This window comes from Notamacropus eugenii, chromosome 3 (assembly GCF_028372415.1).
Source record: "Notamacropus eugenii isolate mMacEug1 chromosome 3, mMacEug1.pri_v2, whole genome shotgun sequence".
Taxonomy (NCBI): domain Eukaryota; kingdom Metazoa; phylum Chordata; class Mammalia; order Diprotodontia; family Macropodidae; genus Notamacropus; species Notamacropus eugenii.
This window is the reverse complement of record NC_092874.1, coordinates 55,249,193-55,272,589: the sequence shown is the minus strand read 5'-3', so window position 1 is coordinate 55,272,589 and position 23,397 is coordinate 55,249,193. Positions and strand designations below refer to the sequence as shown.

The window sequence follows — 23,397 nt, the reverse complement described above, 5'->3', positions numbered from 1 at the left end:
TTGATCAATGCTGGGGTTGGAAGCTCAATTCCATGTGGACAGTCTCAGGCGGGTAAAGGTGGGAACTTCTAAATCTTAGAGTTCTCACGAGGCCCCCCAGGAAACGACTGGGAATTGAGGTGAACCGAGCTATCTCGTGTATTTCCGCCTCTTCCCGTGAGAAACGTGATAGGAGAGAGCTCTCCCCGCCCTCGAGATTGTCCCTGATCTGGGCACACCCATTGTTACCTAACAGGCTCGGTATTGACGTGTAAACTACGCGATGGGAGAGCTTAAGTAGGGTCAGGAAAGCCTGAAAGTTCTCTTGGGCGGAGGGGCCACGTGTGTGGACAGAAGGCTCCGCTTTTCCTCTCTCCACTCTTCCCTCCTCCTCTCTCCCCACTTACACTTCTATTTCCAATCTCTTATTGTAAGATCTTTGCCTTCTTGGGAGACTCTTCGCTCCCTCCTAAGGAAGAATTCCCCTGCACTTGTAACCAGAACCCTGAATAAAGCTCAACCCTTGTTCGACTCTGATAGGTCTCTTCTCTCATACGAGCATCCGGTTTGGCCAGCCGAAGACCTCCGATAGAGGTAAGGTAAGACTCGGGTAGCCCACAGGCCTCTAGGCCTGGCAGATCAAGGCATCCTGGGATTTTTGACCACTCACACTCTTGACTGTAATTTCCACTGTTCTGCTTACTCTTACCCTTTTAAAGAAGAAGGGAAAATAGCCTATAAATTCTTTTAAGTCCCCAGAAGATACTATCATGTATATTACAAACATAAAATGAGTAGTATTTGTAGAGTGCTTTGCTAACCTATGATATAAATGCTACCTGTTATTATTAATTAAAGGCAGCTCAGTGATGCAGTGGATAGAGCACTGGTGCTGGAGTCAGGAAGCCCTGAGTTCATTGTGGCCTCAGATACTTACTAACTGTGTGACCCTGGGCAAGTTACTTAACCCTGTTCACCTCAGTTTCCTCATCTGTAAAATGAGCTGGAGAAATAAATGACAAACCACTCCAATATCTTTGCCAAGAAAACCACAAATAGGGTTACTTGAATTTGGATACAATTGAAAAGACTGAGTAAAAAAAAGTTTTCTTCCTGTACATCAACAACCATGTTTTCTTTGCTTAATGTAATTTAGTATGTCATTTTAAATGTTTGAAATGAATCTATTTTTGGAGATAATGCCAATTCATGATAAATAACCAATTTAGCTGCTTTCCCCCAAATATCTGCTTTGGATCAAGAAATTTGAATTACAGTTTTAGAATTTTTTGAGTATTTTTTTTTTATCACACAGCTCCCAAGAAGAATGTAAATCATTTCCCATGTTTTGCTGATAGACAAGTTGAAATTTGCTGAGAAACCCAGAGAGAGTATGATATAACTAAAGTAGAGTAATGGTAGCCGCTGCTATATAGCGCTTTAAATTTTTGTTTGTTCCTTGCTTTCTACATGGTTTTCAGCAGCTGTAACTACAGGCATGTGGTCCCAGCCCATAATTTAATCAACATAGGGAACTCCTAGTGCGGAAACTCCTTTCTACCCCTGCAGATCTGCAGCACTAGAACTTAGAGACTAAAAGTACTGAGTAGATCTGGGTATATCATTTCTCAGCACAGAAGTCTTCACTGACTTTCAGATGCCTACAGAGTAAAACTTAAAATGACTTTGCCTGCCTTTCAAGGTCTTCTACAGTCTTTGGCTGTCTTACCTTCCCAGCAATGTTTATTACTATTTCTCTGCTCTATACTTCTGCTCTTTGACCTTAACTCAACTATTCTCTGTCACTTTGGCATGCCCTGCCCTTTCCCAACTCTTCTGCTTAAAATCCATAGACTGTTCCATTCCCCTCTTCACCTTCCTACCCATCTTTTTTTAAAATAGCATTTTATTTTTTTGCAATTACGTGTCAAAACAATTTTTAGCATTCATTTTTACAAGATTTTGAGTTCCAATTTTTTTTCCCTTCCTCCCTTCTTCCAAAGATGATAGGCAATTTGATATAGGTTATACATGTGCTATCATGTAAAACGTATTTCCATATTAGTCACAGTTGTGAAAAGAAACAGATCAAAAGGAAAAAAAACACAAAAAAGAATAAAGTAAGTGAAAAATGTATGGTTTGATCTGCAGTTTTTTATCTGGATGTGGATAGCATTTTCCTTCTTAAGTCCTTTGTACTTGTCTTGGACCACTGTACTGCTAAGAGCTGGACCATTGATCATCAGTGTTGCTAACATTGTCTTCATTGTTTTCCTGGTTCTGCTCATTTCATCTTACATCAGTTTGTACAAGTCTTTCCAGGTTTTTCTGAAATCCACCTATTTCTTTATTTCGTATTGCACAATAACATTCCATTATATTCCTGTGCCACAGCTTGCTTAGCCATTCCCCAAATGAGGGGCATCCCCTCAGTTTCCAATATTTTGCCACCACATAAAAAGCTGTAGGTCCTTTCCCCCTTTTTAATGACCTTGGGATACAGACCTAGTAATGTATGCACGGTTTGACAGCCCTTTGGGTATAGTTCCAAATTGCTCTCCAGAATGATTGGGTCAATTCACAACTCCACCAACAGTGCATTAGTGTCCCAGTTTTCCCACATCCTCTCTAATGTTTCTCATTTCCCAATCTGATAGGTGTGAGGAGGAACCTCAGAGTTCTTTTAATTTGCATTTCTCTAATCAAAAGTGATCCAGATTACTTCTTCATATGTCTATAGATAGCTTTGGTTTCTTCATCTGAAAACTGCCTGTTCATATCCTTTGACCATTTATTAACTGGGGAATGGCTGAGTTCTCTATATATTTGAAAAATGAGGCCTTTATCAGAGACACTATAAATATTTTTCCCAGCTTTCTGCTTTTTTCTAACATTGGTTGCACTGATTTTGTTTGTGCAAAAGCTTTTTGATTTAATATAATCAAAATTATCTATTTTACATTTTGTAATACTCTATTTCTTGTCTGATCATGAACCTATAATTCACTTAACTTCTCCTTTAAGAATGTGGATGCTGTGCCACTTGGTGCATATATTTGGTATTGATATTACTTCATTGTCTATGGTACCTTTTAATAAAACTTTATCTCTTTTAATTAGATCTATTTTTGTTTTGTCTGAGATCAGGATTGTTACCCCTGGTTTGTTTTTTTTTAACTTCTGCTGAAGCATAATAGATTCTGCTCTTGCTTCTTACCTTTACTCTGTGTTTCTCTGCTTCAAGTGTGTCTCTTGCAAACAATACATTGTAGGATTCTGGTTTTTGATCCACTTCCATTTTATGGAAGAGTTCATCCCATTGACATTCACAGTTGTGATTAATAACTGTATTTCCCTCCATGCTATTTTTCCTCCTATTTGTCCTCTCTTGCCTCTCACCCTTTCCTTCCTTGATATTGTTTTGCCTACTTTCTCCCCTGGTCTGCCCTCTTTTCTGTCAGCCCCACCTTAACTTTATCTCCTCCCCCCCTACTTTCCTGTCAGGTAAGATAGATTGTGTGTATCATTCCCTTTTTGAGCCAATATTGCTGAGAATAATGTTCAAGTGATGCCCATCACCTACCCTCCCATCTTTCCCTCCACTGTAATAGATTTTTCATGCCTCTTCATGTGAAATATTTACCCCATTCTGCCTCTCCCTTCCTTCTGCAACCAGTGTACTCTTCTTTCTCATCTTTTAATTATTTTTTGCCATTTCCTCAAATTCACCTTGTATCCCCATACCCTCTGTGTATGTATATTCTTTCTAGCTGTACTACAATCTTTTTTGGTCTGGCAATCAGGATTAAGTAACTTGCCCAAAGTCACACAGCTAGCAAGTGTCAAGTGTGTGAGGCCAGGTTTGAACTCAGGTTCCCCTGCTTCCAGGGTTGGTGCTTTATCCACTGCACCACCTGGCTGCCCCTAGTGGTACAATTTTTAAGAATTACAAGTATCTTCTGCCTATAGAGGGATGCAAACAGTTCAGCTCCATTGAATCCCTTGTGTTTTCTTTTCCCTTTTTCTCTTTTTAGGCTTCTGTTGGGTCTTGATATTGGAGATCAAATTTTTTTATTCCATTCTGGTCTTCTCCTTATGAAAACTTCTGTTTCATTGAATGATGCTTTTTCTCCTTAAAGTAGTATGCTTAATTTCTCTGTTTCATTGAATGATCCTTTTTCTCCTTAAAGTAGTATGCTTAATTTCTCTGGGTAGGTGATTCTTGGTTTTAGTCCTAGCTCCTTTGCCCTCTGGAATATCATGTCCCATGATCTATAGTCTTTTAATATTGCAGCTGCAAAGTCCTGTGTAATCCTGATTTTGGCTCCCCAATATTTGAATTGTTTCTTTTTGGCTCTTTGCAGTAATTTTCTCCTTGACCTGACAGTTCTGGAATTTAGCTACAAAATTACTTGGAGTTTTCATTTTGGGAATTGTTTCAAGAGGTGATTGGTGGATTCTTTCAATGGCTATGGTATCCTCTAGTTATAGGATAACAGGGCATTTTTCCTTGATACTTTCTTGAAAGATGCTGTCCAGGTCCTCTTTTTGATTATAGGTAGTCCAATGATTCTGACATTGCCTCTCCTGGATCTGTTTCCCAGGTCAGTTGCTTTTCCAATGAGGTATTTGACATTTTCTTCTATTTTTTTCATTCTTTTCAGTTTGTTTGATTGATTCTTAATGTCTCGTAGAGGCATTAGCTTCCACTTGCCCAATTTTGACTTTTAAGGGAATTATTTTCCTCAGTTAGCTTTTGTACTTCCTTTTCCATTTGGTCAGTTGAATTTTTTAAAGCATTGTTTTCTTCAGTGGGTTTGTATATCTCCTTTTCCATTTGGCTAACTCTACTTTTTAAGCAGTTGTTTTCTTTTTTTTCTAAGCTGTTAACCCTTTTTTCATAATTCTCCACATCACTCTCTTTTCTTATCCCAATTTTTCTTCTAATCTCTTATACAATTTTTAAGTTCCTTTTTGAGCTCTTCCATGAGTTCTTTCTGGGCCTGAGACCACTTCCCATTTTTCTTTGGGATTTTGCCTGTAGCTCTTTTGACATTGTTGTCCTCTTCTGAGTCTGTGTCTTGGTCTTCCATGTCACGAAAATAACTTTCTATGGTCAGATTCTTTTTTTGTTGCTGTTCATTTTTTTTTTTTTGCTTTGTTCCTTTCTTTTAAATTTGACCTCTGTTCCTGGGGTGGAAGGGGCACTGTTTCAGGCTTCTTGTGCCACAGACTATAGGTTCTGGCTGTTTACTTGGTACTGCACTGATGCTGCCCTGAGGCCCATGGGGGTCTCTTGTGTCTGATGCTGCACTGAGGGGGTGGGGTGAGAGATAGCTGGTGTTACCGGAGGCCAATGGGATCTGGCAGCTTACTTGGTGCTGAGCTGGGGTCCTAGTACTGATGCCTGGTGAGGGCAGTGAGGAGTTTCTACATTTCCCCAGGGCTGCACATGGTGTCTCTGGCAACTGGAGTTTGCCTGTCTGCCCAGGGCTAGGATGAATTGTGGTGGTTCTTGGGCTGGAGTCTGCCTGTTCCCCTGAAAATGCAGAGGCACATGGGGAATCCTGGTGTTGGCCTTTGCTTGCTCCACCACACCGGGGCTCATGATCTCCCACTGGGTTTCTGAGGTGGGTCTTGCTGCTGACTTGGTGGGACACATCCTGTCCTGCCCTATAATCCTCCTTTACCTGAGTGAGACAGATGTTTTCTACTGATCTTCCAAGTTTCTTGGGCTAAAAGATTGTTTCTCCCCATCTTTTTGCTGGTTCTACTGTTCCAGGATTTGTTTTGGGGTGCTGTCTTATAGTTGTTTAGAGGTAAATATGGGAGAGTTACCACGATTTACTGCTTCCTCCATCATCTTGGCTCCTGAAAGTCTCCCCTACCAACGTTTTGAAACCTGATACAAATGCTACTTTCTAGGTGAAACCTCCAGTTTCTTTCTTGCCCATTTCTTCTAAGGCGGTGACCCCTTGTTCTACTTTGGATCTAACAGATGGCTTTGTGCCTCTCCAGTGCCCCTACCAGGTATCATTTTGTACTAGTTCCCTGTGTTTATGGAGACTATTGGGTACACAAGGGTAGGGCCTATGGCCAATCTGAACTTTGTACCTTCCATTTTGCCTCATACAGTTTTTAATGAATGGTAGTGCTTGATAAATAATAGTTGAATTAAGTTGAACCACAAGAACCCTGTCTATGCTTTACTGATTTGTTTTGATTTTTGTCCTTAGGCTTATTCTAATATATTAGGAATTCTACCAGTTAGCTAGATAGAAAGATAATTAATGTTAATGTCATCATGAAATAGCTCAACATCACTGATAAAAAAAAAAACAACAACAACCCATGAAATGATTTCATCCCACAGTCTAGCTAGCAACAGTTGCTATGAAGAGAGGTTTCAGTATGCCATGGCTTAAGGGAGGTACCTGATGACTCCAGTGATTTAGATGAATAGGTAGGGTTTTCTGGGGATGACGAGAGGGTGATTAGGTGTACAAAACAGTCAAAGAGGCAGGGACTCCAAGGAATTGATTTACCTTTTAAAATTCTGGTAAGTGATGGGAAGAGACTACAAATGATGAAAGGAAACTATAGGAAAAATATATTAGAGGTACTGGAGAGCTAGAGAAATTGCTGGTAAGATTCCTTCTGTCAATATAGATTGTAGATGGCAAACTTTAAGAGCTGGACGTGACCTCAGTATCATGTGGTCTGGTCACCTTATTTTAAAATAAGAAGACATTTTAATGACTTAATAACCCTGTAAAAATAACTTATGCTCTTTTGATATTCTTGAATAATATTTGTTTTTACTTGGTCTAGTCTTTAGTTAGATATTTAATTCAGTAAACATTTATTAAGCACCTACTATGTTGTAGGTAACCCAAGAGGCATTGTGATATATGGATAGAGTGCTGGAGCTGGAGTCAGAAAGAATGGGATCCAGATTTTGCCTTCAAGGTGTTCTTGCTATGTGAAGGTGGGAGTCACCTAATCTTTCCATGTCCTAAGCAGCTCTGAAGGCACTCATTTGGAACAGTTCTAGTCCAAGTTGATGAGGGAGTCTTCATACCACTTCCCACATGGATGAACTCATATACCCAGACAAAATGAATGATCAAGGTATTACTGGGTAGTAGAGACACAAAGATTTAATATGATCCCTGCCTTTAAAAAGCTTATGTTCTTTTGAGCAACAGAATGTCATGTGACATAAAAACAAAATTTGGGCTGGATCTGTGATTTCATTGGTATATGCAATTCCCTACATCAGTGCAGGACCAGGATCTCCTCACAGCTTTATTTTTAACATATACTTTTTAAAAATTTGAGTTTTAAATTCTCTCTCTGTCACTGAGAAGGTAAGCACTATGCTATTGTTTTTTCTTTTTAATTTCGTCTTAAAACTTTTTACTGCTCACAACTTTTAGTCTTAGAGAATGACCTGGGACATTCAGAGGTTAAATGACCTGCTAAGAGTCATACAGTCCATCAAAACACAAATAAGCGTACTAAACATTAAGAAGGCGACTGGACAAAGAAAAGATCCAAACAAATTACTCTATGAAACTTGAACAGGCAGAAAACAATATAGTGTGGGGGTGTGAAATTTCACCAGTTCCTTGTACTGTCTCTACAGTCACCTATGGGAACTTGGTCTCCTTCTGACTTTGCATAAAGACTCAGTGTTGTTGGCTATTTCTTTAACCTATGAATGTTAGCTCTTTGTACTTTCTGAAACCATGAGTCTTCCCTTTCTCTTCATCTTATAAGAGAAGTCACTCATGAAAGCTAATTTGCTTACAAAATAGAGTATATCAGTTATTGAAATCCTTATTTGATGGGCACAGATGGGACTTCGATCCTTTACTGACACCTGGAGTAAGGACAAGATGAGAAAATGGGAGCCTTCTTTTCTTCTTATTTCAGGGAAGAGGATACAGTATATTGTTCTCAATAAAATGGTTCATCAGCAAGACAAACTTTTGGATTCCGTTTAACAGTTCCTTTAAAATATGGTCTCATAGTTCAGAGAATGTAGTGTCAGTGCTTGCCTTCTGTTCCTTGTCCCTATAATTGGGAATTGTAAAAAACTATTATAAGGGAACCAGGTAAGGCTGCACTAGGAGACCTTTAACCTGGATCTCAGTCAGCAAGTAAAAGCAAGATTTTGTTTTAGCAACAATGATGCAAGTCTTGGCTGCTCAATATAACAGTACAACCCCTGGCAAAGGACTTGAACCCAACCTTTGGAGTTAATATAAAGAAATATGTTAATGCTAGCCAGAGCAATGCAGGGTTGCTATTTCTGCCTCAGTGAAGAATCAATGAATGACATTCCATAGCAACCACCATAATGTGCTCCATTTAAAATGAGATGGTACCTGGTGATATAGAAGCATGAAATTTTGGTTGGGTTCATGCTGGAAAAAAATCTAAATAAATGACAAAGCAAAAGAATTTCCAGAGGAAGAATTAGGCAGAGGTGGTGAAAGCAATGGGTAGAGAGAAGAATGAGATGAAGAGAAAAATTAATTTAAAAATAGGGCAATGAAAAGGTTTCAAGGAAGAGGCAAATTAAATGAAACTAGAAAACTTCAATCAAAATGTTCATAATTAAATTGGTAATTTTAATTTGGTTACAATGTACAAGCATCCACTAATGCATGCTAACTTAGCAGTTCATTTGTATATTATTGTCTTTGAGAGTTGCCCAGGGTATGAAATCACAGTTTCAAACAGAGTGCTTTCTAATTTAATTTTTCTTCCAGAATATATGTGAAGGAAGTGGGACCTACAGCTATAGTAGATAAACAATACGAATTCCAGCCCTAGGCAGTGCCTTTGTTATTGTCTTAGACTCTGTAATTAAACTTATCTATCAAAAGTTGAATTCCATGAATGGAAAAACCTAGGTCTTACAGTGCAAGTGGTTTGAGATCTGACATTCTTTTAATAAACATCTATTAAATCCCTACTCTACACAAAATGCTATGCTGGGTGCTTAGAGATCCAAAGGCAAAAACAGGGAATCTGTGCCTTTAAGGAAATTACATTCCATGGGAACTTCTGTTGTGGCCATGTGGATGGCCACGAAGTGTGTATCTCCAGTCCTCATTGTTCTCCTGAACTCCAGATAAATACTTTTTAATGTCTACTGGTGTCTCTCCTTGGTGATAGTTTCACCACAACTTTAAATTCAACAGGTCTAAAGTTGGACTCCTCTTCATTTCCCCCATAACTGTTTTTTTATGTCCCTATTTATATTAAAAGCAATGGTATCAGCCTCAAATAAAAATGAATCTCTGCAGCGCTAAATTGACTTAGAAAGCCACAGATTAACATCATCTCTACTGTATTTTATTTTTGTTTATTTTGCATTTAATCTGGTTTGAGCAACGCTGAGTTTGATAGCTATGGAAAAGGATCACCATCTCCGGGTCAGCTTTCATCTGTGCTCAAAGTCATGGAGTTCTTTTTGACCCCTCCCCTTCTTCCAAGTCTACCAATAATCAGTTTCCATTATTTCTACCTCTATAATTCATTGTCCTCTTTTCCATTTCTGTTACCAATATTGATATTTAATTGTTCTTTGCCTGGGCAATTACAGTAACTCCCTACCTTCAGATCTCCTTCTGCCATGCCATTCTACTCACTAAGCTCTATCTCCTTCTACTCCTGTCAGTCCAGACTATTTACCATTCTCTAAAGCTGGAGCTTTCCTCCCTCAATTCCTTGTTTTTACCTATTCTTTCCCCTCTCTCATTGAAGTTGTTCCCCTCCTTCCTGAGCTTCTGAAGCTTTACCTCCTAGTAACCTTCTCTGATCATCCTAAGCCCCAGCTGATCTCTTCTCTCCCCATTGAACTTTCATTGTATTTTTTTACCTTTCTTACGCACCTGTCAAACATTCTATTTTTATATTCTAATCATTTTTCTACATGCTTGATGCCCCATGATATAGTCCTTGAGGGTTGGGACCATGAATTATTTATGATTGTATCCTGTCTACTATCCAAGGTATTTTGTACTTTTTTTTTTTTTGACAGAGCCTTTGGTTTCCTTGGTATAGGGAACTCTAGATAAGAACCCTATTACCAATGTAGATCAGCACCTCATATACAACTCAGAGTCTTAGATATTTCCTCGGGGCACTCAAAAGTTGTGTGTGTCCAGGGTCACACATACAGTATATGACAGAAGTGAGACTTAAACTAAGGTCTTCATGTCTTGGAGTTCAACCTTCTGCCATGAAGCCTCAGCCAATTCATTTTGCATTAGTTGCACTTGCCTGGGAAATGGAAATTAGCCTGTGTTGATGTCTGTTCTTTTTTCCATTTTCCATTTTTTCAGCATTAGCAGCTCACTTAAATAGGTCAGGTTATAGTAGGTCTCACAGTTTTATTCTTTCTTTGAACTTTAGATTGATTTTGATCTTTCTTCTAAAATGTCATTGGTTTGATTGTATATAGACTACTGATCTGGACTCCCAAATTGATTATCAGTCATTGCTATATGTTAATGTAAAATCAGTTTCATTTATTTTTGTGATTCCATGCTACCCATATCTAATACTTTCTTACCTTCTTCTTGAAAATAGTATTCACGACAGGAAGATGTTGTCTTGCTGTATAGTCTGTAAGCCTTTAGCTTTTCTCATTCCTTACTCCTGGATATATTTTCCATTTTTTTCTTTCTCCCTTATGCCTACCTTTCACTGAAGTAACCACTGTGTATTGTAATAGGTATTGATATAATTATAAGAGTCTTGGGCTCTTCATGAAATTTCTCTGCTTTTCTATCCTCCAAACCAGGGGGTTTTTACATAAGGTCCATGAACATCTTTTTTAAATGTTCCAGTAACAGCATTTTTTGTAATTCTATGTATTTTATTTTATTTTACATATTAAAAATATTATTGTTAGAAGGGCTTCATAGACTTCACCAGATGGGTCCATAATAGAAAAAAGGTTAAGAAACCCTGCTGTAAAGTAAACGCTAGTATAGAAACTGCAATTATTTTGACCATGATATTTTTGCAAATGACCACTGCAGACTCGATGACAGAGTGCCTGGTGAGATGATATTCTTTCCTTACTGCCTTTGAATGAATAATAAAACCATTTTTTCCTCTCTCCCCATCCAAGGAGAACCCATTGTAGCTAAATGGAAAGATGGCTCACTTCCTCTTTAGTTTTTATTCATAGCAAGAATGTCAAGATTGATTTGACTCAGATCCTCCAGTACTGTGTTTACTCACTTGACAAAGAATATCACATTGGCGTGCTAACAGAGATGTCAGTATCGGAAGATGGTTGAAAAACTGATTGTAGTACCCTCCACTCCCTTTCCCATTACTCTGCTGACAAGATTAAAGAAACAGAAGGGAGAAGTAGAGGACTAAAGAACTGTACTTGTTTACAAGTGCAAAATGGCAACCCATGTTTCAGAGGTTTGCCATAGCCAAGGAATTCATCACCATGTGGCCAACCTGCTAGTAATAAGCTCCTCTGTATTTCAGTTGGCCCTTGGAAATTAGACATAGTCTGTCACGGGAGCCATATGTACAGCTTCTGTACTACAATAGAATCTGCCAGTTCTGGTGTTCCATTGGCTCCTTTAAGAAATCAGTCACTTCCTCACCAGAATGAGGCACCAGAGTGGGATTTAATGCTGAATGTTTATTGAATTAAATTTATGCCACTATTTTTACTTCTATTAGTATGACTTTGAGAACTGGCATTCCATGGTGTGTGTGTGTGTGTGTGTGTGTGTGTGTGTGTGTGTGAAATGATTGAAAAAAAAGACAAAAATCAGTACTCATGAAACAGTAGTTAACCAGGAATTATTAACATGGAATCTACAGACCCAAAGAGGTCCATGAACTTGGATGGGGGAAAAATATATATCTTTATTTTCATTAAGCTCTTATGGAAATTTAGTATTTCCTTCTATTATTTAAAACCATTATTCGGAGAAGGGGCCTCATAGGCTTCACCACATAACCAAAAGAGATCTATGATACTTAGAAAAGGTCAAGAACCTTTGACTTAAAATATTTCAAACATTGTGAAATATATTGACAGTTAATTATGGGAGGGGAAAAATGGTGTTGCTTAAAAATGAAATGTTTTAATTTCTGTAAGCCTCATATTCTTTATCAAACAAAGGAAAATAATGCTACCTATAAGTGTTATCACAGGACTATTATGGAACTCAATGAGATAATGTAGGTAAGGTGCTTTGTAAACTTTAAAGTGCTACTATTACTACCACTACTAGCACTACTACTACTGCTAATACTAGCTAACATTCATATAGTGCCTACTAGGTGCCAGGCTCTGTGCTAAATGCTTTACAAATATTTATTTGATCCTCACAATCACCTTGTAAGGTACCTGCTGATATTGTCCTCATTTTACAGTTGATGAAACTGAGGCAAATGGAGGTTAAATGATTTGCTCAAAGTCATATAGCTAGCAAGCATGTGAGGCCAGATCTGAACAGAGGCCTTCCTGACCCCAGGCCCAATATTCTACCTAACTGTCCTGGCTTTTAGCAGTATTACAACTCACTCAGGGCTCTATATTTTTTTAATGTTTTAAAAAATTTTGTTTGATAAAAACAAGTCTTTCATTTAGTCAGAAGTTCTGATCCTATGACCTGTGAACTTGTTTTTTAAAGATATTTTGATAACTTATTTCACTATATTTGCATCCCTTTGTCATCCTATATTTTATTTTGTGAGTTTAGAACCATTATTCTGAGGAGTCCATTGGCTCCAAAGGGGTCCATAACACCAGAATGATTAAGAATCCCTGATTTAGATAGAGTTAGACATTTCTGTTCTCTAATTAAAGGGGAAAATCTTTTTTTTTTAATGAGAACATATTCTAAAGGTCATAAGGATCTTAAAAAAAAAAAAATCCTTTCAACTCTCTCCAAATTGCAGAAAAGAATGCAGATCTTTGGCATTTAAATTTTACATGAGACTCTCTTGGAACTGCTTACATGGACCACGTGAAAAATATGGGGGGATTTTCTTTTCCTAATGTAGATTTTAATACAGATTAATTAATCCAGATCCTGTGGGTCACTCTAGGGTCATCAGCATGGTATCACAGATCACGCCTCAACCCCTCCCCACTCTTTACCCTTTACTAAAGCCAAGGGGACAAACACAACTACATTTAACAGCAGACTCTCCCATTCCAGGATTCCTGTTCTATGATACCTTGTGTGCTCTGTGAAGTTTGCATGTTTTCATTTTCTTTGATTTTAAAGATACCTTCAGGTAACCTGGAACCCATCCTCTCTCTCCTTGTGGCTTATACAAGTTCTCCACGCTAGGAAACTAAATCCGAAGCATAAAACTTACTCATGTAGTATCTGTAGTATCATCACTTATTGCCTGACTCTCTCATCGTACCTTCAAGAATACATGCTTTTGACTTACTTATGTCAACATCGATTCATTTGCCAAACCTTTTTGAGAGATATGTTATTATGTATATACAATGTGCTGGGACAAATGTAAACATTAATAAGATGGCCCCTGACCTCAAAGATGTTACTATGTTTCTATGCAGAATAGCTGTTTATTGTGCTATAAGAAGTAAGAATTTGACAAATGAAATTTAGCAAAGTGATAACTTAAGGCATTTATTTGATTTGTTGTTGTTCAGTTTTTACTGACACTTTGTGACCCCATTTGGGGTTTTCTTGGCAGATACTAGAGTGGTTTGCCATTTCCTTTTCCAGATCATTTTACAGATGAGGAAACTGAGGCAAACAAGGTTAATTGACTTGCCTAGGGTCACCCAGTTAGTAAGTGTCTGAGACCAGATTTGAACTCATGAAGATGATGAGTCTTTCTGACCACAGGCCTGGCATTCTGTTCACTGCACTACCTAGCTATATATTTTACATAAAAATTTAATTTCTTTTTGTACCCCGAATATACTTTTATTGGTGAAGGAAATATCACCTACTAATGCAGAATAACAGATGTTATAGTCTTTTGGAGTTGCCTGGGAGTATAGAAAAGTTTAAGTGACTTCCAGGGTCCCACACGTAGGAGCTGACCCTGGGCTTTCTGAGACTGGCTATTTATCCACTGTACAATGCTTCCATACATTTCCATGTGCCATTTAATTTGGGGGATCATTGTTGTTTAATTTGTATAAATCTTCAAATGTATAAACATGCTCTGCAGTCCTTTGGAAAACATTTCCAAATTAGGATAACAGTTTCATTTTGTCTTTTTTTTTTTTTAAGGGAGGGGTTTTACAAAGTAAATGAATCCTGACAATTGGTTTGCTTTTCCTTGTCCCTTTTTTCACCCACCCTCCCACTAGGAAGGAAGGTGGGGGTGGGAGGAGCTGCAAAATTGTTCCAACTATTTAAGAAAAACAATTTTCAAGTGGTCTCAAAGTACTACTCAGAAGTTAACTAACCAAACAAAGACATAGGAATTCAAATGACTTTTCATTAATTAAAGCAATTCCTCTAAGGGGCTGTTGTAGACAGCTTTACTGACACAAGTAAGCATTTCTTCAAACATCATCTCTCCTATTAGCTGAATATCTGGTCACCGGATCCAGATGACTCAGGAGGAGAAAATGAGGCTGCTGACCTTGCACAGCCCTCACTCACTCAAATCAAAGTCAAGTACAAGTCATGTCATCATTTCTCTGATGTCACGGTCCTCTTCGAAAAAGAAGAATGAACACAACAAGAACACACTGACCTAACAATAAGTTAATAATTGGTAGTATAGTATAGCAGATTCTTCTCTGGTCCTGAAGAATATCAGGACCTGGGCCTGGAGCCAGGTTCAAATTCCGCTGATATAAGATGTAAGCCCAAAGTATGTATTCTTGAAGGTACAATAAGAAATTCAGGCAATAAGTGAGGATACTACAGACTCCATAGTATTGCTGTCTATGTGACCCTGAGCAAATCACTAAATTTCTGTGAGCCTCCGTTTCCTCAAATGTAAAATAGGGATCAAAATATGTGTAGTAATCATACCTCACAAGGCTGTTGACAGGGCTAGATGAAATAATTGGTGTAAAGTGTCAGTTATTAGCTGTCATTTATAGAATACTTTAAGATGTGGAACCAAAGGTGTATTTGAGACCAATTTCATCATAGTAAGCTCAGAAGGAAACATCTTTGAAGGTAATAGTCCATATGACAGCTCATGCTTATATAGTGTTTTACCTTATTTCACAACAACCTTGTGAAGTATGTAGCACAGATATCATTACTGTCATTTTACAGATATGGAACTGAGGTTTAGTGAGCCTATGACTACACAGCTAAGAGTTGAGAGAGGATGTTAGCCTCTTGAGTTAAAATTCAGTGCTCTTTTCCCCTGTATAACTTATCAGAGTACTTCCTTAGTTGCTAGTAATTAGTGGGTGATGGATCGTGGTTATAGGTGATAATAAGTTGAATGATTAAATGGAGATCATAACTTGCAGATATGTTGGAAAGATAGCATAATAACACATTTAAGTAGATCTTGGATACCCAAAACACAAACTGGAGATTAACGACCTGTTTGAGTGACTACCATGTACAATTGGTCCAGTATCTGTGGTAGACAATCCAATAGCAGGAATGGACTTTTATCGAGGCTTCCACTGCAAACACCACTTAAGAATGCTCTGATCCTTTTTGTTTCTTACTCAACAAATAATGTTCTGCTACTAATCAGGCTTCCTAGGTCACTAATACCTCAGAAGGTGGTACCCTCACTAAGCACACATAAATGAACAAATACTTATCGAATTGACTTAGAAATGACCACTGTACAGGGTATTCCAGGCTTTAAGTCATGTTTTCTATTGTAGATAAATAAATGGTCATTTCTTGTTTGTGAATAAGACTCCCGTGTGTTTGCTTAGCATGAATTAGTTAGCCAGAGCCTGACCATCCCTGGGTAAAGTGATAAAATTTCTGAAATTGGTGAAGTTTAGGATCACCTGGGACTTGGAACAGACAGAAAAGAAACAAACTGTCATCCAGACAATACTCTTATCCTTTGTTCACTATAGCCTCTAATTCAGATTGGCCTTTTTTCTCGCCGACCTCTAAAATAACATCTGACCTCATGAAATTTTTGCCATATGTATTTTTCTAGAGACAAACTCTTATCCATGGCTAAAATTCACAAATTATTCCCAAAACTTATTTGATCTAGAAGCTCTGCCTTCCCTCTAAGTAAACATCGGGGCTATTATCAAGAAGAAAAATTTGTTGGTTCCAATTCTTTGTTTTTGTTTCATCTCTTTGTTACGGCTTCCTCCCCCACCCCCTTTTTCTGTTCACCTTCTTGAGGAGCAATAGTTAAAAGGAAGACAGGGGATGGATGTAATCTTTCTTTTGGGCAAAGGTTCCTTAAGGGTTTAGGCTTCCTATAGTAACATTAAAAATAAGCGAATTTAAAAAATATTGTACAGCCTCTGAGATCCCATAAGAAAAGTACTGCAGAGGACCTGGCACAGATCTGCACATCAGGATGGCTGAATTAATTAGCCCTTGTCTATCCTGACTCCTGGCTTGACAGAGAATGTAGTTCAACTGAATTTAAATGTTGCCAAATAGTAGAATTAAAGCGACGTCAGTGTATATACAGCCTGAGTTCCAATGCCCCAATGACATACCTGAGAAGTGCTCATCTGGCCTCTGTTAGAAGACCTCCAGCAAAGAGGAGCCTGTCACTTCCAAGGCAGCACATTCCACACTGGGAGAGCTCTGGTAGGAAGTTTTCCCTGACATCCAGGCCAAGTTTGCCTCTCTTCCAGCTTCCACCCATTGTCCCTGCCTCTTCCCTCTGAGGTTTAACAGAACAAATCTCAGCCCTAGTCTGTTTGGCAGCCTTCTGAATTCTTGAAGACAGCCAATCCTGTTATGGCTGAATGTTCTCGAGTTTAGGTCAAATATCGTCAGTTTAACTGACCCTTTTATGGCATAGATTTGAGGCCCAACTTGCCTGGTTGCCCTGCTCTGGATGCCTTCTGCCACATCACTGAATGCCTCTTCTAAACTGTGGCAACCCAAGGTACCCACAGAGATGCCTGGGTCACTCTCCTAATAAAAATCTCCTCTCAAATTGATACCAAATCATTAATGATTTTTTTTTCAGTCACTAAGCACTTTTTAATTATGGAAGTGTTTGTGTTCACTTTCATGCATTTTATTTAGATCAGGGATTCTTAACCTGTGGCCCATGACCTTGAACTTTTAAAAAAAATGTTTTAGCTATTATATTTTTATATAATTGGTTTCCTTCATAATCTTATTTATTTGAAAATGGTCTTGTAATAAGGGGTCCATAAACTTCACCAGACTGGCCAGGGTGGGGATCAGTCCGTGACACAAAAAGGGCCCTGATTTAGAGGGTCTGTTAAATCTAAGCTGGATAAGAACCAGGAAAACAATTTATATGATAACAGGCACAATAACAAACAAGGCTGAAAGACTTGAGAACTCTGATCAAAGCAATGATCAACCACTGTTCTGGGGGAATGATAATCAATAATGCTACCCTCCTCCTAATAAAGAGACAATGGAATATACAGAATGAGACATGGTTTTTGACATGACCATTTGGGGAAGTTTTTTGTTACGAGGATTTTCTTTTTCTTTTTCTTTTTTTTCAAGAAAGGAAGAGGGGGGAAAATAAATGCTAGATAATTGAAAATAAATTAATTTAGAAAAAGAATCTTCTCACTAGTTAGTACTCATGAACTTAGTTGTTACACTTCCAAGGATTGAATGTCTCTCAAAACCCAGTTAAGTCTCTGGCAGTGTCTTACTTTCCGGCTGCTTCTTGGTACCTAAAGCATTTTTAAAGAACTCTTGACGTAGTTGGGAGATGCAAGCTGGATCCTGTGTCTGCTGTGTCTGTTTTCCAGAAGCAGCAAGGAACTCCTGGCAAAGCCTCATAGAGAATCCCCTGATGGGCAGTACAGAATTGGTTCTGCTAAGCTGGCGCCCTAAGATTCCCTCAGGCACCACCTTTGTTTCCTTTTCTCTGAATCTATTTAACTCTTCACTCATCTGTATATGGATAATAATAATAGCTACCATTTTTTTAGCTCCTACGATGTGCCAGGTACTGCTCTAAGCACTTTAGGTAATCCAGATAGATGAATGCTCCACTCCTTTCAAAATTTGTTATGTAAGTCCACTCTCCCTCCCCTCAGTAAATGTATTGTTTAGAAATGTATGCCACCAGGTTCAAAATGTATGCCACACCATAGTAGATTTTTGCACCCTTGAGCCCCTAAATAGGTGCTCTGTTTCTATTAAAACACAATGCTAATGCCTTTCAAAATCTTACAAGTGATTCGGAGAATCAAACTGATAAATGGATGGAGGGAGCTCACATCTGTAAATGGAACTCATTTCCCATGAGCTGACAGCTGTAAACACAATTGAAAGATCTAAGTAATTTTCGAAGTAATTATATGTAACCAGGTAATTTCTGAACCATCTGACTCATAACTAGTGACACCACTGCTGTAGTAGTTGGACAGGGATTTGAGTGGCCTGATGCCTTGGAAATTTAATATCTCGATTAATATCTTTCCTTAAATAGTAGTAGTTTGTGTCCTGAGGGAAAAGGCAAGAAGGAGAAAGAAGAGAGCAGCAGGTTTATTCAGATCCTGATTTGCTAACACATTGTCCTGGTCCAGGTTTTTTTTTTTTAATTCCTTAGTCCTTTCCATCTTTACTCCCCATTTAAATCTCTTCTGTGATTTGTTAGATCAAGTAAATTATTTATTTTTTTAGCATCTACTACTACCATATGGAAGCACATTGAAGCTTTAACACGTTTGTAATTAGCTATGGTTCCAGGGTGATGAGCGATGGTTCATTTGTCCATTTGCCACTAGCTTATCAATTTCCAGTGGCCCTGTTATGGATTTATATATATTTGTTAAATTTCCCCAGTGCTAATAACAGCCTACCCTCAAACTTCTGATGTCCAGGGCTAGTGTACAGTGGGACTAGAGATATCTCATTCAATATCCCTTTAGGTTACCTCACCTTAAACTCTATATTTTTACATGCCATTTCAGTAGGAAATAATCTTTAAGATGACAATCCAATGTTTTAAAGTTTGTCTTCCATAGGAATTAGTGCTCAAGAGAGAATCTATTATATATTCACATTTTGTACTTTGGGCACCAAATGAACTGATATCATAGTAAAAATGACAGCTAGTGATATTGACCAAACATTTATCTGCCAGAATGAAGATGAGGCAGACTCATCTCATTCATTATGGGAAATGTTTACTGACCTGGAAGCACGGGGTCACTCAACTATGTCTGTTCAGTTGGTTTTTCTTTTTCTTTTTTTTTAATTGATTTAACTATAATTTTCTTGCAAAGTTTTGATATATAACCATGACTCAGTAGGGAAATCAGTCTCAGGGGGAAAATAAAACAAGATAACAAATCTTGAATCAGAAATGCCAAATGGTTAGAAAGCCACTTTTATCAACTATATAACAGTCTAAATTTAGTTGAAGTTTTGCTTAAATCCCCCATTTTGAACTCAAGAATAATGGTGTTCTGCCACATGGGTTAAAAAAATCAGTCTTCGACCAACCATGTAGTTTTCCTGTCTTTTAAAAGATGGTTATTTTTACAAATGGTAAATTTTATCATTTTTAATTAACATTACGATTTCATAAGGAGTTCAACTCAGAATGAGATGCCTCACCATCATTCTGGTTGGTAGAGGCTGTTCAACCAATGTTTGTCATGAGATTAGCCCAATTTAAAAGTTTTTAACCTTTGCTTGAAAACATAACTTATAAGAATATAAAGCAGTAGAAAAAGAAAGCTAATTTCCATTTACCTGTAGCTCATAAAAACCTTTGCACGGGGCTGCCAAGATGCTCACATCTAATTATCTTCTTTTATATTCCAAACTAGTGTCAAAATATGTGGACATAAAGCTCAAAATTCTGATATTAATGTCTTGACTTTTGAGGTCCAACTCAGTAGCCCTTGATTGTATCATTCAAAAATTATACCCGGGAAGGGGCCAGAGGGCTTTTTTGTGGAGCTGATTAATTCACTCAGTCTATGCCTTGAATAGATAAGTGATTGAAATCTTTGCCATTAGGTGCACAGAACAAATTAAGAACCTGACAGAATAATAAAATAAATAACTTAGAGGGAGCATTTTCTGTTTGGAGAATAAATTTATGAGGCTGCTTCAGTTCCTAAGAATGAGTATCCCTTTAAAATAATAGTGACAGTTAATGCTGATGTAGAGTACTTTAAGGATTCTGAAATGTTTTATATATGCTCTATCATCTGATCCTTACCACCTTCCTAGTCAGCTAGGTTTTTTACAGTTATCATTATCCCCTTTTCCCAAATGAAGATGCTAAAGCTCAGAAGGGCAGCTAGAGGGCGCAGTGGATAGAACCTTGAAATGTCTTGAAATCAGGAAGACTCACCTTCGTGAATTCAAATCTGGCCAAAGACATTTACTAGCAGTGTGACTCAGGGCAAGTCACTTCACCCTGTTTGTCTCAGTTTTCTCATCTGTCAAATGATCAGGAGAAAAAAATGGCAAACCATTCCAGTATCTTTCCCAAGAAAACTCCAAATGGGGTCACAATGAGTCCGACATGACTGAAATGACTGAACAACAAAAAACTCAGAGAGACTGTGACTTATTCATGTGGCTAATACATGCAGGGATGGTGAATTTGAACTTAGGCTTCTCCTAACTCCAAGTCTGTGTTCCATATTTTTATATAATTTACAACTTCTTCAAACATCTAAGTAGAATATTTGCATCCTATTACCCTTCTAACTTATTCTACCCCAAAAGAATATTTTTTCCTCTCTTTTTCCTTTTTCCAGCACTTTATCACAGTGTGTGGCACACATTAGGTGCTTAATAAATGCTCTAACTTGACTCCTGTTAATGAAACAACAAAAGTCTAAGTAATGCCATTGTTTCATCCTAGATTTTCCGTCAAGACCCTCATTGACCGATCCTGTTTCGAGACGATTGATGACTCATCACCAGAATTTAACAATTTTGCTGCTATTTTGGAACAGATTTTAAGTCATCGGCTAAAAGGTAAATACCAACTCCCCACTTCATTTCTTTCACCCCAGCATTTTTTCTTCTGAATTAAACATTTAAAATCTATATAATTGATCATGGCTGGGGACTGAGAATGCTACATCCCTGAGAAATGAGAAACTGATATAAATGCTCGGAGCTGGAGAGTAATTGATGAAGGGTCTTGCTTCTAAAAGTTATTGAATCAGTGCTCTCAGACACACTCTCATCCCTGGGACAAAAGCAGAAACTAGGGTATATTTCTTGAGGAGAAGGTGAAAGAAAGCTATTTTCCCTAAGAAAAGAAACCATCATCCAAGCTAGGGTGTAAATAACAATATGTAATAACTGAAATATAGGTAAGGGATGATTGCCAGCTGCAGCAGCTCTTCAGATACCTCCAAAATGAAGGTTTGGGGGCTATTGGTTGTGGTTTGCCTCTACTTCCTTGGACTTGAAAACTTATAAATGTGGTGTCACTGGATAAGAGAAGGATTATATCAGTAGTGTTTGAATTTTATTGATTAAGAAAGCAGTCTTTATAAAAAGAAAATATCTATGCTAAAAGTACCAGGAAATTTAAAAAAAAAGGAAGAATGTCTTATCAGATACTGCTGCAAACAATTTACATATATACAGGTAAAATAAAGAATTTTCATGACATTTATTATATAGTATAAATCTTATTATAACTTCTTTTTTAAGATCTTATTATCTTTGACATGCAATAAGTTCTTTTAAAATTGTCATTCTTTAAGTTTTTGAAGGAAACTGAAAATAATATTTCTACTTAGAGAAAAGTGGGATTTTCTTGGGTTACCTTTGTACTGCTAATGGTAGTTTCAAAGATAAATGCAAATTAGTATTCTGCCGTCTAAATGTAGAAATAATAACTTTTCTGTATTTTGGGGGGATGTTAAAAAGAACACAGAATCAAAGTGTCTAGGTTCTATTATATAGTTGATTTAAGAAGTCTTTAAGAAAGCAGCTGGGTGGTACAATGGATAGAGCACTTCCTGGAGTCAGGAAGACCTGAGTGCAAATCTTACCTCCAAGAGTTATCAGCTGTGTAACTCTGGGCAAGTCTCTTAGCCTCTGTCTGTCTCAGTTTCTTCTTCTGTAAAATGGGTTTAATAATGGCACCTACCTTATAGGGCAGGTATCAAATGAGATAATTTTTGTAAAGCACTTAGCAAGTGCCTGGCACACAGTTCCTTAGTAAGTGCTTATTCCCTTCCCTAAATGGAACCCCCATAATTATGCATGCAGCTTATAACATCATAGAAAAAAAATATAAGAAGTCAGGTGGACCCTAAAGAGCTTGGACCCACAGAAGAATGTGACTCCCTCTCTGATGACCATTTGTTTATTTTTTAATTAGCAAAAGCAATTATTTCAGAAGATACTCCCTTATCTTTTAATAATATCAACATAAGCACTCTCCGCGTTGATTAAATAAATTTAATTTAGGAGAATGATGGAAGTGAGAACTCTTGGGTGACTATGTAGTTGCAAGTTATATGGTGGGACCAGGAAGAAAGACAGTATTTTCAATGATGTTCCTTTTATAGGCAAAGAATAATGGTACATGGTTGATAATTTGTTACTTTGTGTTTTTGCCATTGTCTTTGGGGTGACTTACTGTCATCCTAGGTCATTACAAGATTGAGATAAGTAGAGGTATGAGCTGCGGAATAAAAGATCCATAGCTTTGGGAAAGGGGGTCTTTAAAGGGGCTTGCTCTAAAGGATAATATATATTATTTTCCACTGCTTAGTTCTCTAATGGCTCATAAATGACTTTTCATTTGGGGGGGCAGTTGGGGTGGCTTTCATAGCTCTTCTGTCTTATAAACTGAAAAACTTCATGGTGTTGTACAAAATCTGAATAATTCTTGGCATCTTGACAGAGATGAAAATTCAGGATTTATATTTTCTTGGCTTTATTGTGTTTGATATTTCTGAAACTACTGTGTCTTCCAAAGTGCTAGGGTCAGAAAATAATAATGATAATCACAGCTAGAATATATGCAGTGCTTTAAGGTGTGCAAAGTGCTTTATAAATATCTCATTTTATCCTCACAGTCCTGGGAGGTAGGTGCTCTTATTATCCCCATTTTACAGTTGAGGAAAGTGAGGTCAAGGGAGGTTACATGGCTTGCCTAGAGTCACACAACTTGTAAGTACCTGAGGCAGGTCTTCTTGGTTCCAGATGGAATGCCTCATTTACCTCAACATCTTCCTAGGGAAGATGCAAGCCACCTTTGACATGTGGTAGGTTGTTTCAGTACAAGTAA

General features: G+C 37.8%; 2 protein-coding genes across 6 annotated transcripts in view; one reads left to right on the top strand and one right to left on the bottom strand.

Moving 5' to 3' along the window:
* The window catches only part of RUNDC3B (RUN domain containing 3B), a 116,701-nt gene that overhangs the window by 8,303 nt on the left and 85,001 nt on the right, over window positions 1-23,397 (top strand). For all 3 annotated transcript variants that reach the window (XM_072651600.1, XM_072651599.1, XM_072651598.1), the window contains exon 2: window positions 21,001-21,116. Coding sequence is in view for 2 of the 3 variants with exons in the window: in XM_072651599.1 (XP_072507700.1) it covers window positions 21,001-21,116 (116 nt within the window). In the remaining variant the exon portion in view is untranslated. The remainder of the gene's footprint in view (window positions 1-21,000; window positions 21,117-23,397) is intronic.
* The window catches only part of ABCB1 (ATP binding cassette subfamily B member 1), a 198,381-nt gene that overhangs the window by 142,081 nt on the left and 32,903 nt on the right, over window positions 1-23,397 (bottom strand). The window contains exon 1 of one of the 3 annotated variants that reach the window (XM_072651586.1): window positions 16,661-16,934. The exons of the other annotated variants lie outside the window; for them this stretch is intronic. Coding sequence (XP_072507687.1) covers window positions 16,661-16,675 — 15 coding nt within the window. The 5' untranslated portion in view covers window positions 16,676-16,934. Of the gene's footprint in view, window positions 1-16,660; window positions 16,935-23,397 lie in introns of those variants that run through there. 3 annotated transcript variants of the gene reach the window in all.